We start from the raw sequence: 13,745 nt of genomic DNA, 5'->3' as shown, positions 1-13,745 counted from the left end.
CGCGGGCCCGCCTGCTCTCTGCAGAAGGAAGGACGGTTCAGTTTCTCATACAGCCGCCTGGTCGGGCTCTAGCCTTACCTTACAGAATACGAACTGCTAGCTAATCAAGGTCTTTATCGCGGCTTAACCCCCGCAAGGCGCGCGGCACACGGAGGCGGCATGCCAAGGGAAACCCACACGGCGGGTGGCCCCGTGGAGCTGGCCTGCGGGATCACGGGCGTGGCCTGGGCCAGGGCCAGCCCGGGCAGGGGCTGGCGGTGCACCGTGAAGGAGGGGCGGGACGCCTTGTGCGGGAGGGAGGCGAGCTTGATGGATAGAGAGGCGTTAGCAGGTGGCAGAGAGGCAGCAGAGGAAGCAGGTAAGAAAGCTTGGTTAGCCGGGAGGGGCGCGAGGTTCTGCAGAAGCACAGGCTCAGAGTTAGCCGGGAGCAGCGCGGGGGGAGGAGGCAAGGCGGCGTTAGGAGGTGGGGGTGCGTGGAGGGTGGGCTGCCCCAGAGGGGGCCGGCCCAGGTGCGGAGGGGGCAGGGGCGGCCTCGGCTCCGCAGAGGACGGGGCCTGAAAGGAAGAGGCCGGGGTGCCGGACACCGCCTGCAGCGGGGTTAAGCTCAGCGTGGCGCTGCGACACGCAGCCCCACTGCCGAAGCTGGCTCCGAACGGGTGAGCGGAGGCGGGAGGCACCGCGTGGTTAAGGACACCTGCAAACAGGAGAGAAAAACTCAGCTTCAACAGGCGGGCATCTCGTCAAGCAAGAGAAGCGCGCACGAAAAGGGGCGGACGGCAGCCGCGGCTCCGCGAGCGCCACGGGTGCAGGGCGAAGCAGCAGGCAGCAGGGGCAGGCGCCGGACTTACCTGCCACGCGTCTCCAGGCCACACCCCCACCCCCGGCTCCCAGGCGCGAGCCAGGGTCTCCCCGCCTGTGCCCAGCAAGGAGCCGGTGGCGACGGGCCCGGCCTGTGGCTCCTCTCCACCCCCGAACGAGCCATGGTGTGTGCGTGGCACCACGGCCCCCCGTCCTCCCTGGCGCCAGCCCCCGAGGCTGCCCGGAGCCCAGGCTGCGTCAAGCCTGACAGGTGACCTCCACGGGGAGGAGGGAGGGCCCGGGTCACGGCGCCGGCTCCCCTAGAAGCAAGAGGGATGCCGTCAAGCCAGAGAGCCTGGCACAGGCCGACTCACGCCTGAGTGCTCGGCCCACACGACAGTCACACCTGCGTTGGGTGAAAAGGAGCGAGGTGGCGGGTGCAAAGTGGACCCAAAGGGATATGCGGGCGTGGCCTCTCCCCCATTAGGGGCCTGGAAGGGAACCTGCGAACAGCAGTGGTTAAACCCAGCAGTCCCGGAGGGCGTCGGCGACAGCGTGCGGCCCAGGTCTCGACCCCCAGCAGGTCCCTCGGGACCCAGCCGGCTGGAAGGGCACTGCCTACCTCCAACTGCGCCGCCGGCCACCCCGGAGGAGAAGCTGCCCATGGCGTGCGAGTTGGTCAGTCTGGTGGCGGCGGACGAGACGTGCACCAGGCCGGCGGCGGGCACGGAGCTGAACAGAGACTGCAGCACGGACGAGCCCAGGTTGGCCTGCAGGGACATGGGGCCCAGCGCGAACTGCGGGCTGGGGGCGAAGGCGCCCAGGAAGGGGCGGTGAGCCTGGGTGGCCGGGGCCGCGCTGCCCGCCGAGGATGCTGCCGAGGCGAGGCCTGGGCTGCTGAGGAGGCCCCCGGGGGGCGCGGCGGCCGCGGCCATGAACAGGTTGTGGCCGTTCTTGACATCAGGCTCACGGTCACGAGCCTTGCCCGCCTTGCTGTGGGCCAGTGATGCCTTGTCCGGGGGCCCGCATGAGGGCAGGCCCCCCTCACCCTTCGGGCCCAGTCCGTCCAGCTGCCTCTTGTTCACGAAAGGGCCAGTTTCCGAGGCACTGCCCTCCTTGCCCCGCGGGCCAGAAAAGCTCAGGGGGGCGCCCAGGCCGGCCGCCTCAGGGGCCTTGTGGGAGAGAGAAGCACCATCACTGAAGCTGTGTAAACTGAGGTCGGCCGCCAGGCCCCCGCCCAGCGCGAAGCCACTGGCAGGATGGCTGCTGGGGCTCAGCCCGCCTGCCCCCGGCAGGGCGGCCGGAAAGCTCTTCCTGGGGTGGGCGGCCAGCTTGGAGTCGGCCGAGCCAGGCTCCTCCAGGCTGGGCCGGAAAGTGAACAGGGAGTTGTGGCTCAGAGCGGAGCTGGCCTGCAGCGGGCTGTCGGCCGCCTTGGCCAGGCCGAGGTCGGAGATGGGCGAGAAGGTGGACTTCCACTTGCTGCTATTGACTGGCTCGCTGGCTGGTGGCGCCTTCCTTCCCGCCAGGCCGCCACCTGATGGGAAAGGAGGTGGCTGTGAGGCCGGGAGGAAGCTGAGGGGTCCAGAGAGAAGCTTCCCCTGTGAGAGAAAGCCCCTTGGGAGGACAGGGTGGACCCTGGACCGGTGAGGGAGGGCGGGCATATGAGTGGAGAACCAGACCCACCCGATTTACCAGCACCCTGGGGCAGAACTGGAGGCCCCACCCCGGTCAGGTCCCGGTGAGCCTGGACTGAGGCGCCTGGCAGCACTGATACTCACCGTTTTCCAAGGTTTTGGGAGGAGATTTGCTTTCTAAGGAGATTGTTGCAATTTTTCTCTCAATTCTATCAAGAGAAAAAAGAAATGATGAGTGTCTGACAGGAGGAGGCCCGGGAGCGGGGGACCCAGCTGAGAGCTGGGCGGAGCAACAGGGAAGCCCTTCACAACACGCACAGATGAACAAGAGTCCCAGACTGAACGGTCTGCGTGGTAAATGTTCTCTCAGGCTCTACAAAACCGGGTCGTCCGCAGGTGGCGGATACATGGCAGCTAGCACACAGCTCTTGCTCCCCAGGGAGCTGGTGTCAGCTGTTGCGCCAAATTACAGAACAACATGTGTTTCATGTGTCAGGATTTTCGTGGAACATCCCAAAGAATTACGACCTCCAGAGACGCAATTCCCGAAAGAATCCAGAACTTCCACCACAGCGGGACGGTAGGAGGGCGGGCTCGCGATATAATGGGGCCCCATCTCCCCCGGGTGGGCGACCCCCAGGCTGAAGGATCATGAAGTCGCAGAGGCCCTCCCACAGGAGGGACAGTTCTGAGCCCCACGTCAGGCTCCCCAGCCTGGGGTTCGGGCGCTGGGAGGAGGAGGAGCCCCCAGGACACGTGGTTTTGAAGGCCAGCGGGGCTTGGCCCCGGGAGCCCCACGGGACTGGGGGAAACAGAGACAAGATTCTGTGTGCGCTTCCCTCACTCTTGGGAAGCGCACACAGAATCTTGTGAGCGCCAGGTCCAAGGGCAGACGCAGTGACTTCACAGGAACCTGGGCCAGGCCTGCCTGCTGGTTTTGGAAATTCTCCTGGGGACACAGGGGACGGCTGCGGCTCACCCAGGGGACGTAAAAGCTGGTGGCGGACATTCCAGGAGTGTTCATCTACATGAGCTTTCCCGGAGGCTGACATCCTGACTGGATCATTGGCGCCAAGACCCAGCCCCACCCAACAGCCTGTGGGGAAGCCTCAGGCCAGACACCACACAGGGTGGGAGCACAGCCCCACCTGTCGGCAGACCTCCCGAGCCACAAAGGCCCCTAGACAGGACCCTGCCCACCAGAGGTCCGGGACCAAGCCCCACCCAGCAGAGGGCAGGCGGCGGCTCCTCCTGCCGGGAACCTGCACAAGCCCCATCCACCAGGGGCGGGCACCAGAAACAAGAAAACAGCAATCCCAGAGCCTGTGGAAGGAGTCCACACACACAGGCCAGACTCCACCCTGGGACCGGCTGGACCCTGGCTCTTGGGTGACAAGAGAGGACTGCACTGCTGGGACGCACAGGACGTCTCCCACAGAGGGCCACCTCTCCAAGGTCGAGAAATGCAACTCACCTGCCTACAACTACAAATAGAAAGACAGACAATATGAGGTGGCAGAGGAATATCTCCCAGGCCAAAGCACAAGATGAAATCCCAGAAGAAGAAATGTGATGAGGAGATAGGCAATTTATCAGAGAAAGAGTTTAGAGTAATGATGGCAAAGATGTTCAGAGAATTCAAGAGGAGTACAGATGCACAGAGCGAAGTTTTCAGCAAAGAGTTGGAAAATATAAAAAACACACAGAGATGAAGAATAAAATCACTGAAATAAATAACACACTAGAAGGAACCAAAAATAGACTAAATGAGGCAGAAGAACAGATCAGTGAGTTAGAACACAGATTAGTGGAAATCACTACTGCAGAACAGAAGAATGAATGAGAAGAAATGAGGACAGCTTAAGAGAACTCTGGGACAACATGAAGCTCACCCATATTCACATTATAGGGGTCCCAGAAAGAGGAAAGGGAGAGAAAGGACCTGAGAAAACTTTCGAAGAGGTAATAACCAAAAACTTCCCCGACTTGGGAAAGGAAACAGTCACCCACGTCCAGGGAGCGCAGAGAGCTCCACACAGGACCAACCCAGAGAGGAACCCGCCCAGGCACATGGTCATCAAACTGACAAAAATTGAGGAGGAGAAAATATTAAAATCAGCAAGAGGAAAGCAACAAATAACACACAAGGGAGCGCCCGTAAGGTTATCAGCTGATGTTTCAGGAGAACTCCCCAGGCCAGAAGGAAGCGGCACAATACATTTAAGTGATGAAAGGGGAAACTTACAGCAAGGCTCTTGTTCAGACTTGATGGAGAAATCAAAAGCTTCACAAACCAAAGCTAAAAGAATTCAGCACCACCAAACCAGCTTTACAACAAATGTTAAAGGAACTTCTCTAGTCATTAAACCACAAGAAGAGAGAACAAAAAGAAGAGAGAGAGGAAAAAAAAAAAAACCTACAAAAGATTGCTCTGGCAGTTTGGGGTGTTTCATGGTTCCATACAAATTCTGGAATTGTTTGTTCTAGTTCTGTGAGGAACGTCGTGAGTACTTTGACGGGGCCGCGCTGGCTCTGCGGATTGCTTTGGGTGGTGTGGCCACTTTGATAATGTTGATTTTTCCACTCCAAGAGCACAAGATATCTTCCCATTTCTTTGTATCATCTTCAGTTTCCTTCATCAGTGTCTGACAGTTTTCAGAGTACAGGTAACCTTCTTGCTTAAGTTTATTTCTGGGTATTTTGTTGTTTTTGATGCAATGGAGATGTTTATGCCAGTTACAAAATTCTGGCTTGTGAAGTAAAAAAAAAAGTGAATGAAGAGCCACAAATGGCAAAATATCCTTCTTTTTTATGGGTGAGTTGTGTTCCACTGCGTAAATGTGCTACATCTTCTTTATCCATGTATCTGTTGATGTGCACTTAGGATGCTTCCGTATCTTGCCAATTATAAATGATATTGCTGTTAACAGCGGGGTGTATGTATCTTTTTGAATTACTGTTTTTGTTTTTCTTGGATAAATGCCCAGGAGTGGAATTGCTGGGCCATATGGTGGTTCTATTTTCAGGGTTTTGAGAAACCTCCATGTTGTTTTCCATGGTGGCTGCACCAATTTACATTCCCACCAACAGTGTACAGGGGTTCCCTTTTCCCCACACCCTCACCAACATTTGTTATTTGTGTTCTTTGTGATGATGGCCGTTCTGACAGGTGTGAGATGGTGTCTCACTGTGATTTTGATCTGCATTTCCCTGACATCAGTGATGTTGAGCAACTTTCCATGTTCCTGTTGGCCATCTGCATTTCTTCTTTTGGAAAAGTGTCAGTTAAGTTCTTCTGCCCGTATTTTAAACGGGCTGTTTGTTTGCTTTTTAATTGAAGTACAGTTGATTTAAAATGTTGTATCAGTTTTTGGTGTGCAGCACGGATGGTCTCGGAGGGCACTGTGCTGAGTGAAGTAAGTCAGACCAAGAAGGACAAATACTGTAAGAGACCACTTACATGCGGAATCTAAGAAAATACAACAAACCAGTGAATATAACAGAAAAGCAGCAGACTCACAGATGCAGAGAAGGGACGAGCGGTTACCCGTGGGGGGAGGGGCGGGGCGGGGCAAGACGGAGGGGGAGGAGCAAGAGGTGGGGACTATCAGGGGTGAACAAGCTGCAAGGAAGCGCTGTACGGCGTGGGGGGCGGCGCCAGTGCTTTGTAAGGACTGTAAATGTGCAACCTGTAAAAACTGTGAAGCACTATATCACACACCTGTTAACATGTAACCCTGTACGTCAGCTATTCTTCAACTTAAAAAATACGATGCTACAAAATACATACATAAATGAAGTTTAAAGAAATGCAAAAAAGAAACCCAGGAAATAACAAACGCTGGGAGGATGTGGAGAAGCTGCCCCTGGGGCTCCGCTGGCATAGGGGGCAGCTGCAGTGGGAAGCAGCCTGTGGCTCCTCGTGAAGGTCAACATAGACTCCCCGTGTAACGCAGCAGCCCCACTCCTAGGTACCGGGTGAATTCAAAACATATTTTCAAACAAACACGCATATGCAGATGTGCACAGCATCATGCTTCACAGTAGCTGACAGCTGTAGGCAGCCTAAGAGCCCGTGGACAGATGACGGGTGCACACACGCGGCCCGTCCACAGGGTGGACGGAAGGCTGTCCTGACACCTGCTGCACGTGGACGGGGCTGGAGGACACGCTGCTCGGGAGAGACCCAGGCCCAGAAGGACGAGCACGGCCTGAGCCCACGCACAGGCCGCCCCTGGAGGGGCCAGGGCCACGGAGACAGGGGTCGGAGGTGGGGCAGGGCTGGGGGGGGGGGCTGCCAGGGGCATGGGGCTTCTTTCCGAGCTGATGACACTGTTCTAAGGCCCAGTGGTGACATCTGCACAACCCCTCGAATACATCAAAACCCACTGGGTCAGGTGCTTTAAATGGGTGGTGCGCTCTGTGAGCCACATCTAACAAGGCTGCAAACCCCAACAATGAAGGAGGGCAAGGCCCCTCACCGAGAGACGGGCAGGGCGTGGGGCAGGGTGAGGGACTGCGCCGGCCTCAGCTCTCCTGCGCGGTCAGCTGCCCTCCCCCTCTACTGCCGCCCCGGGAGCTGTAGGCTCAAGGGTCAGGCCTGCCCTGGACACAGGCGGACACCACATCCCAGGAGGCAAGACGCTCTCAGACGCTCTGGGCCCTTCATGCTGTTTCTTACAAAGTAAAGGTGAATAATCCAGGAGGTGACCCGAGGAAGGTACGGTGGCCGGTGGGCCATGGTAAAGCCCCAAGGTACACGCCCACCACCCAGCAGCAGCTGGAAGCTGCCCGTCCCGTGGCCTGACCAGCAGGGCCCTCCCTCGGCCCCACTTGCCTGGCGCTGCCGGGCTCGTCCTCGGAGCCCTGCTCCTCGTCCGAGGTCAGTGGGGAGTAGTGGGCACCATTGGTCTGACTCAGGGGCTTCTCCTTCTTGAGCACCGGCGGCTGGTCATTGTCCTGGTAAGGGACTGGGGAGCTCTTCAGGGAGCTCTCGGGGGACGAGATGGCCGTAATCTCCAAAGGCTGGTTAATGTTGTTGACCTGAGGGATCGTCACACGCACAGCCTGTCAGCAGGCCTGGAGCACTGGCCAGTGCTCTCCGGGGCTCCCCTGCCCGCACCACCCACACAGCTCATGGCTCACCATGGAGTTGAGGTTCAGGGGGGACCCCGAAGACTGGGTGAAGAGGCCAGCAACGGACGGCAGGGCCCGGCGCTTCGGGGACACGCCTGCACTCAGGCTGGGGGTCCCTGCCGAGGCCCGCTTCCTCCTGCCCCGCTTGCGGCTGTCCTGCCCGTGGCTCTGGCCGCCGTCCCCGCGGGTGCCTGAGGGCAGAGGGCTGTGCTTGCTGGAAGGCGACTGCTTGGAGCTGCTGGCACCAGCCGAGATGGTGAAGACGATCCTCCTCTTGGCTTCGCTCTCGGGGTCCGAGAAGCCAGCCTCGGAGGGGAGGTCCCCTTTGCTGTCGGGGAGTGGGCCCTGGGTGGGGCCGAGCCGGGGGCTGGTGCAGAGCTGGGGGGCAGGCGAGGCCGAGCCGCAGCTGCGGGGCTGCGCCAGCAAGGGGGGGTGCTGCGGGGTGGAGCTGCGGGACCCCATGGCCGCAAATAGGCTTCCGGAGCTAGAAGACTCGTCCAAGGCGGGGGGCTCAACTCCAGGGGCGAGGGGCGGGCTGCCTGCCAGGGCCCCACTGATGGCCACCGAGCCGGTGTATGCAAAGCCTGCCGGGAAGGATGCGGCTTTCTCAGGCGAGCCTGTCCAGGAGACCTGGGGCCGCTCAGGTCTGGGCGAGGACAGGTGGGTGGGGGAACAAGGGACGGTCAGAGGCCGCAGGGCCTCCCTACAACGCTGCCCGCTGTGGGGCGACCCCCACGCCAGTGCAGCGGAGCGTGAAGAGCGCAGTCTCACGGCAAGTGAGCAGCCTTCCAGCACATACCCCCACCCCCACCCGACGGGCGCGGGCACTTTGGCTGCGGAGCTGGGCTGAGCGCACCCCTGGCCCCGCCTGCAAGTCTCAGCCAGTGCTCTCTGAGGACCAGGACCCGGCTGGACCCAGTCTGACGAGGACACTGCCACCCAGGGGGCCGGCGTAGGCCCAGGCTGGACGTGGCCAGATGAGCGGGGCGGGGCGGGGTGGAGCAGCCTAGCGTCCCTGACCCCCAGGGCTCACCATGCGGCTCAGACCGCATGGCCGGAGGAGAGGGGCCAGCTGAACCCAACCTGGCGTCCCTAGGGGCCTGACCCTGGGACAGCTGGGCTGGCCTTGCGCGGGCCACCACAGGAGCAGGAGGGCACTCACCTGCAGGGGCCAGGGCGAGGCTTTTGCTCCCAGCAGTGCTGCCCCCGGTGCTGTGGGCGTTAGCAGTCATCTGCTTTTCCAGCGTGGACGAGGCCTCCCGGGCCTGCGGCACAGGGCTGGGGGTGCTTCTCTGTGGGGAGAAATCGCACGCTGTCGGCTGGGCCAGGACTGCTGGTGGAGGACCGGGGCCCGGGGCAGGGAGCACAGGGTGGTGGCACGGTGGGCAGCCACCAGGACGTCCTGACACGGTGAGGGACAGGTGTCTGACCTCGGTTCTAAAGGGTTGCTCTGGCTAACGGGCCAACGTTGGGCCGGGGTGCACGTGCAGAGAGAGCAGTGAGGGCTGCAGTCACACCTGACCGGCCACTCCCTGCCCACCTGAAGCCACACGAAAACAAGTGTCCATGCAAAACTTGCCCACTCTCGTCCACAGCAGTGTGCTCACGACCTTCACCGAAAAGTTTTGTTTTTTTTTTGGTCTATTTTGGGGATGGGAATACGTATTTAGATTCATTTCTTTATTTTTCAAACAGAAGCACTGAGGGTTGAGCCCAGGACTGCATGCAAGCCAGGCACGTGCTCTGCCCCAGCGCTGTACCTTCTCCCCTAGCACTCACTGAAAGGTAGTGGGCACACAGACCGCATCCCGCCACACACGGGGCATCCCTCAGCCATGACCAGGAGAGCAGCCCTGACACCCGCTCCCACGGGGCCGGACCCTGAGAGCACGGTGCTCAGCGAGAGAAGCAGACACAGAAGGACACACAGTGTGTGAGTCCATGGATGTGAGGCGTCCGGAACAGGCCAGTCCCCAGACACAAGGAGGGGCTCCTGGCTGTCAGGGGCTGGGGGAGGGGGTGAGGGCGACTGCTGACGGGGCTGGGGCTTCCTTTAGGGGTGGGGGAATGTTCTGGACTTGGAGGTGGCTGCCTGACTGGTGAATGCACCAGAACCCACTGCCCAGCATACTTTAGGTGGCTGAGCTCTACGTGGGCGACGGCTCTGTAAACACAGAAAACAGCCTGCTCTGTACAAAAACTTCATCTCCAAGTCTACCCTGTGTAGCAAAATGCCAAGTGTGGACGAGAAGAGGGAAGCTTCTACAGAATCTGGAAGTTTCATTCCCACTCCACCCGCACACGTTACCTTTCACTAAAAAAGATCTAAGATAGAAAAGGCGCAACGTCACTGTAACCGACTCCGGAAGCCGCACGTCCTTGCGTCGCCGGGCACTGCGGGATGCTCGAGACCTGACCGTGTGCTGTCTGACAAAAGGGACGAAGACACCCCCCCCCCCCCCCGGGGACGCCAGGTCGGCCCGTGGCCGGCACTCACCGCCTTCTCGGCACGGCTGGGCAGCACCACGCTGGCCAGGGGGATGCTGACGGGCAGTTTGCTAGGCTGCACCGTGCTGAGCGGGATGCTGACGGGAAGGCTGGTGATGGCCTCCCCGCTGCTGCCGTGGGCACGTTCCTTCAGTCCCTGCCGACACACCAGATGGCCTGCTCCCACTGCCCAGGAGACCCCGTGCCCCGAGGACTGCCTGAGGGACACGGCAGCCCTCCAACCATGGGCCAGGGCCCCTGGCGTCCCAGAAGCATCCCCCCACTGCGGGCCCCCAGCATCCATCCAGCCATCAGGCCTCACGCTCTCACCCTCCTGCTGAGGTTCCCACTGCCCTCTCCTTTCTGGCCCCAGAGACCGACCTCTGGGTGGGCGAAGTCGCCTCACACCCGCCCTCCCTGCCCACCCCCACGGGCCCTGGCCTCACCTTCTCACTGCCCTTCTCCCCTGCCATCTGTAAGGCCACGGGGGAGGGGGGCCGAGGGTCCTGGGGGCTCAGCTTGATGCCGTTGGCGAGGCCAGGGCTCTGGTACGGGAGGCCGTTCTCCTTGGCGTGCTCAGCTCTGAAACGAGACACGGCCCCGTCAACTTCCTGGGGAAGCCCCTACGGCCGTGGTTTGGTGCTTCCAAACCTCTTCCAAACTGACAAGCTCCCACTTGGAAGACACCACGGGGCCCCGCACTCACCGCGGGTGCGGCTCGCCAGTGGCCACCTTGCCGCTGGCCGCATGGTCCTGGCTCAGGTGGCGTCTCAGCACCAGCTTGGCGGGGGAGAGCCGGGCGTAGTCGGGCAGCGCCAGGCCAGGCAGCTTCTCTAGCCTCGGCCGGCCGCCGTGGCCAGGGGCGCAGGGCACCACCTCCCGGTCCAGGGGGCATGCCAGGCACTGGGGGGCATCCTGCTTGGTCGAGGGCCGGCTAAGCGCACTGCACGGCTCGTAGCCGGCTGCGTGGCCATTCACGGAGAGCTCTGGGCTCACGCGGCTCAAGTGCGGCAGGGAGAGCTTGGCGCAGTCCAGCTCCAGGTGCAGCCGGCTGGGCTCGGCCTCCAGCTCCCGGCCCAGGGCGCCCTTCCCACGCAGCTGCCCGGACAGAGCATCGTCGGGCGGCACGCAGGACTTGAGCTGCAGGAGCTCCTGCTGCCGCTGGCTCTTCTCCAGCTCCACGATGCTGATCTGGGGGAAAGAGACGGCATCAGGCCGGCGGGGGGCCCAGCCCTGCCCAGCAACCCACCAGCAGGTCATCCCAGGAGAGCGAGAGGGACGCGGGCCAGCTCTCGGTGAGGGAGCCGACGGCCAGCCATGAACTTCAGACCTTGGGAACCCCACTGGCTGGGGTGGGGTGGGAAGTGTCTTCTCCGTCTGGCTTTTCCCTACAATGACCCCCCTTTCAATGACACAGGAAGGCCAGAACCCTTCTGCACGTGGGACCTGCTCTGGGGACGAGGGCAGCAAGCCTCCTTTCTACCCACCCAGTGGGTGGGCTCAGCGGGCCAAAGGCCCTGGCCAGGCCCCTCTGAAAGCAGCTGGGCCCCGTATCCCAGACCTAAGCCATTCCCACGTCTACTTTGGGGAGCGTTCTCAAGGAAATATCCTCGAAAGGGGCCTTCAGTGTAGACAAAGTCCCCACAGGGCCTCCTGTAGTGATAAGAACCCTGAGGGTCCAGAGACCAGGAGAGCTGAAACCTGGAGCGGGGACACAGGATGCCAGGAGGCAGGCCGGCAGACAGCCGCCCTCCTTGCAGTCTTGCCGGGCGCTGAGGTGGCAGCAGGAGACAGACCTCCAGGCCCTGCTGCGTCCTCCCTCCCGCAGCTTCTTCTCGCTGCCCTGGCCTCGGCGAACGCACAGCCCCAGCAGCACAAGGCACGGGCCCCTCCCGGGGGGCAGATGCAGCCCCCCGGTGGCAGTTCCGGGCTCAGGCACAGGGAATCCAGGTAGCCTGAGGTTCAGAACCACACCCGAGGCACCCCACCGCCCGAGCTGGGGCCCAGCCGCCCCCACTGGCCCCACCTGCAGCTCCAGGCAGCGCCTCTGCTTCTCTGAGATCTGGCTCCTCAGGGCCTGCTTCTCCTTCAGCAGCTTCTCCAGGGACAACGTGGCCCAGTCCAGCTTTAGCTCCTCGCACCGAGCCTTGAGCTGTGGGGACGGGGCGTTGTGGTCGTGAGCCCCGGTGAGGCTGCCCAACCCGAGGCTACGCGGCCGGGGGAGGGCGGGATGAGCCCCTGGGGTGCCTGCCCAGCAGAGGGGTCTGCTTTCTGCCCATTGCTGGGCTCTGAGAGTAGAGACGTGCCAGGCATCCTGGAGGTGTCCCTGAGGGCACCTGAAGGCCAAGCCGAGGTGGTGGCCCAAGGAGGAGCGTGGGTTCCCCAGGAGGGAAGGCTCCGCCGGAAGCAAGGTGAGGGACACCTGAAGGATGGGATGGGGCCCGGGGGAGTGAGCTCACTAAGGAGCCTGGCACTGTGGGCAGAGGGTCGCCCCGCCCCACCGCGCACCAGCTGCAGGCTCTGGCTCCTCAGCTCCCGGTTGCCCTTCTCCAGCTGCTCCGTCTGCTCCCTCAACTGCTGGTTGTGAGCCGAGATCTCCTTCTGCGCTTGGATCAGGTCGTTGTAGGTCAGCGCCTTCACTCCCAGCTGAGGACACACGACGGCAAAGGCGGGCTTTCAGGGAGTGGGGGGATGCGGGCAAGGGTGGGGGTGAGCCCCCTGGGGCTGAGCGGGGACCGGCCCTGACTGTACCCCAGCTTCCAGGCTCTCCATCAGGGAGACTGGCAAAATCAAAAGCACCAGAATGGCCATCGGTCCTCCTGACCCCGGCAGTCCGCGCTGGGCCCCGGTTCCCGGGTCCCACTCCCCCAGTCCCGTGAGTGGGCCATCCACTTGGCCTCACGCGGCCCAGGGCAGCGGGATCCCTACCTCGTCCAGTTTCTGCTGGAAGAGCCTCTTGATCTCCTCCTTCTGAGCCTGGCAGTGGCCGAACAGCTGCTGCGCAGCACCCAGCAGCCGGGCATTCTTCTCCTGAGGATCGGGGGCCGTGAGCGGAGGCCTGTCCCCTGGCCCCCAGAGGCCAGAAGGAGGGTGCTCGTGGCCTGCCTCACTGATGAGGATTGACACAGAGATGGGGCCACCCACCCTGGCATCAGGACTCCCTGGCAGGGGAGCACTACACGGCGCTGCAGGGCGACTTGTTTATGAGGGGCCACAGGCCTCATGCTTCAGGACGCCCGCACTGGGCCTGACCACGCCCCATGACCCTGCTCTGAGCGCCACCCAGAGACAGCTCCCCACGTGGGGCACCTGGTCCTGGGGCCCTAGCAGTCACAGCGAGGCCCGGCCGGCTCAGCCCTCAGGGCCACTGGGCCCTGTGGGGGGTGGGGTGAGGTGCCCCTCCGACCACCCGCAGCCCTGGTGGTGGGAACGTGGACACAGCCCTGGGCCCGGCACGCGCACCTTCTCCTGGTCCAGCAGCTGCTGCAGGTTGGCCTTGTACTGAGGAGTCTTTGTGTAGGCCAGGAACTGCAAGTACTGAATCTTGAAGGATTCTACAAGCACAGCCAAGCGATAGGCCTCAGCTCAGAGGACTCCTGCCGAAGGCTCCAGCGAGGCCATTGCTACCCATTGCTGCCACACCGTGGCAGCCTCACTCCAGGGTCTTTGTCCCCACACAGCCTTGGTGTC

The 13,745-nt window shown here is 61.7% G+C and overlaps 1 protein-coding gene across 4 annotated transcripts in view; it reads right to left on the bottom strand.

Moving 5' to 3' along the window:
- DOT1L (DOT1 like histone lysine methyltransferase) overlaps positions 1 to 13,745 on the bottom strand; it is a 73,426-nt gene that overhangs the window by 3,591 nt on the left and 56,090 nt on the right. For 3 of the 4 annotated variants that reach the window (XM_072948044.1, XM_072948043.1, XM_072948045.1), the window contains 13 exons: positions 13,518 to 13,609; positions 12,984 to 13,085; positions 12,564 to 12,701; positions 12,082 to 12,207; positions 10,762 to 11,246; positions 10,502 to 10,637; positions 10,066 to 10,212; positions 8,731 to 8,860; positions 7,578 to 8,152; positions 7,270 to 7,475; positions 2,577 to 2,641; positions 1,421 to 2,332; positions 79 to 694 (listed from right to left, as the gene is read on the bottom strand). In XM_072948044.1, the coding sequence (XP_072804145.1) occupies positions 114 to 694; positions 1,421 to 2,332; positions 2,577 to 2,641; positions 7,270 to 7,475; positions 7,578 to 8,152; positions 8,731 to 8,860; positions 10,066 to 10,212; positions 10,502 to 10,637; positions 10,762 to 11,246; positions 12,082 to 12,207; positions 12,564 to 12,701; positions 12,984 to 13,085; positions 13,518 to 13,609 (3,695 nt within the window). In that variant the 3' untranslated portion in view covers positions 79 to 113. The remainder of the gene's footprint in view (positions 1 to 78; positions 695 to 1,420; positions 2,333 to 2,576; positions 2,642 to 7,269; positions 7,476 to 7,577; positions 8,153 to 8,730; positions 8,861 to 10,065; positions 10,213 to 10,501; positions 10,638 to 10,761; positions 11,247 to 12,081; positions 12,208 to 12,563; positions 12,702 to 12,983; positions 13,086 to 13,517; positions 13,610 to 13,745) is intronic. The other variant, XM_072948046.1, reaches the window with a different exon arrangement.

This window comes from Vicugna pacos, chromosome 22 (assembly GCF_048564905.1).
Source record: "Vicugna pacos chromosome 22, VicPac4, whole genome shotgun sequence".
NCBI classification, from domain to species: Eukaryota; Metazoa; Chordata; class Mammalia; order Artiodactyla; family Camelidae; genus Vicugna; species Vicugna pacos.
The sequence above is the reverse complement of the archived record's forward strand: the minus strand, read 5'-3'. Positions and strand labels throughout refer to the sequence as shown.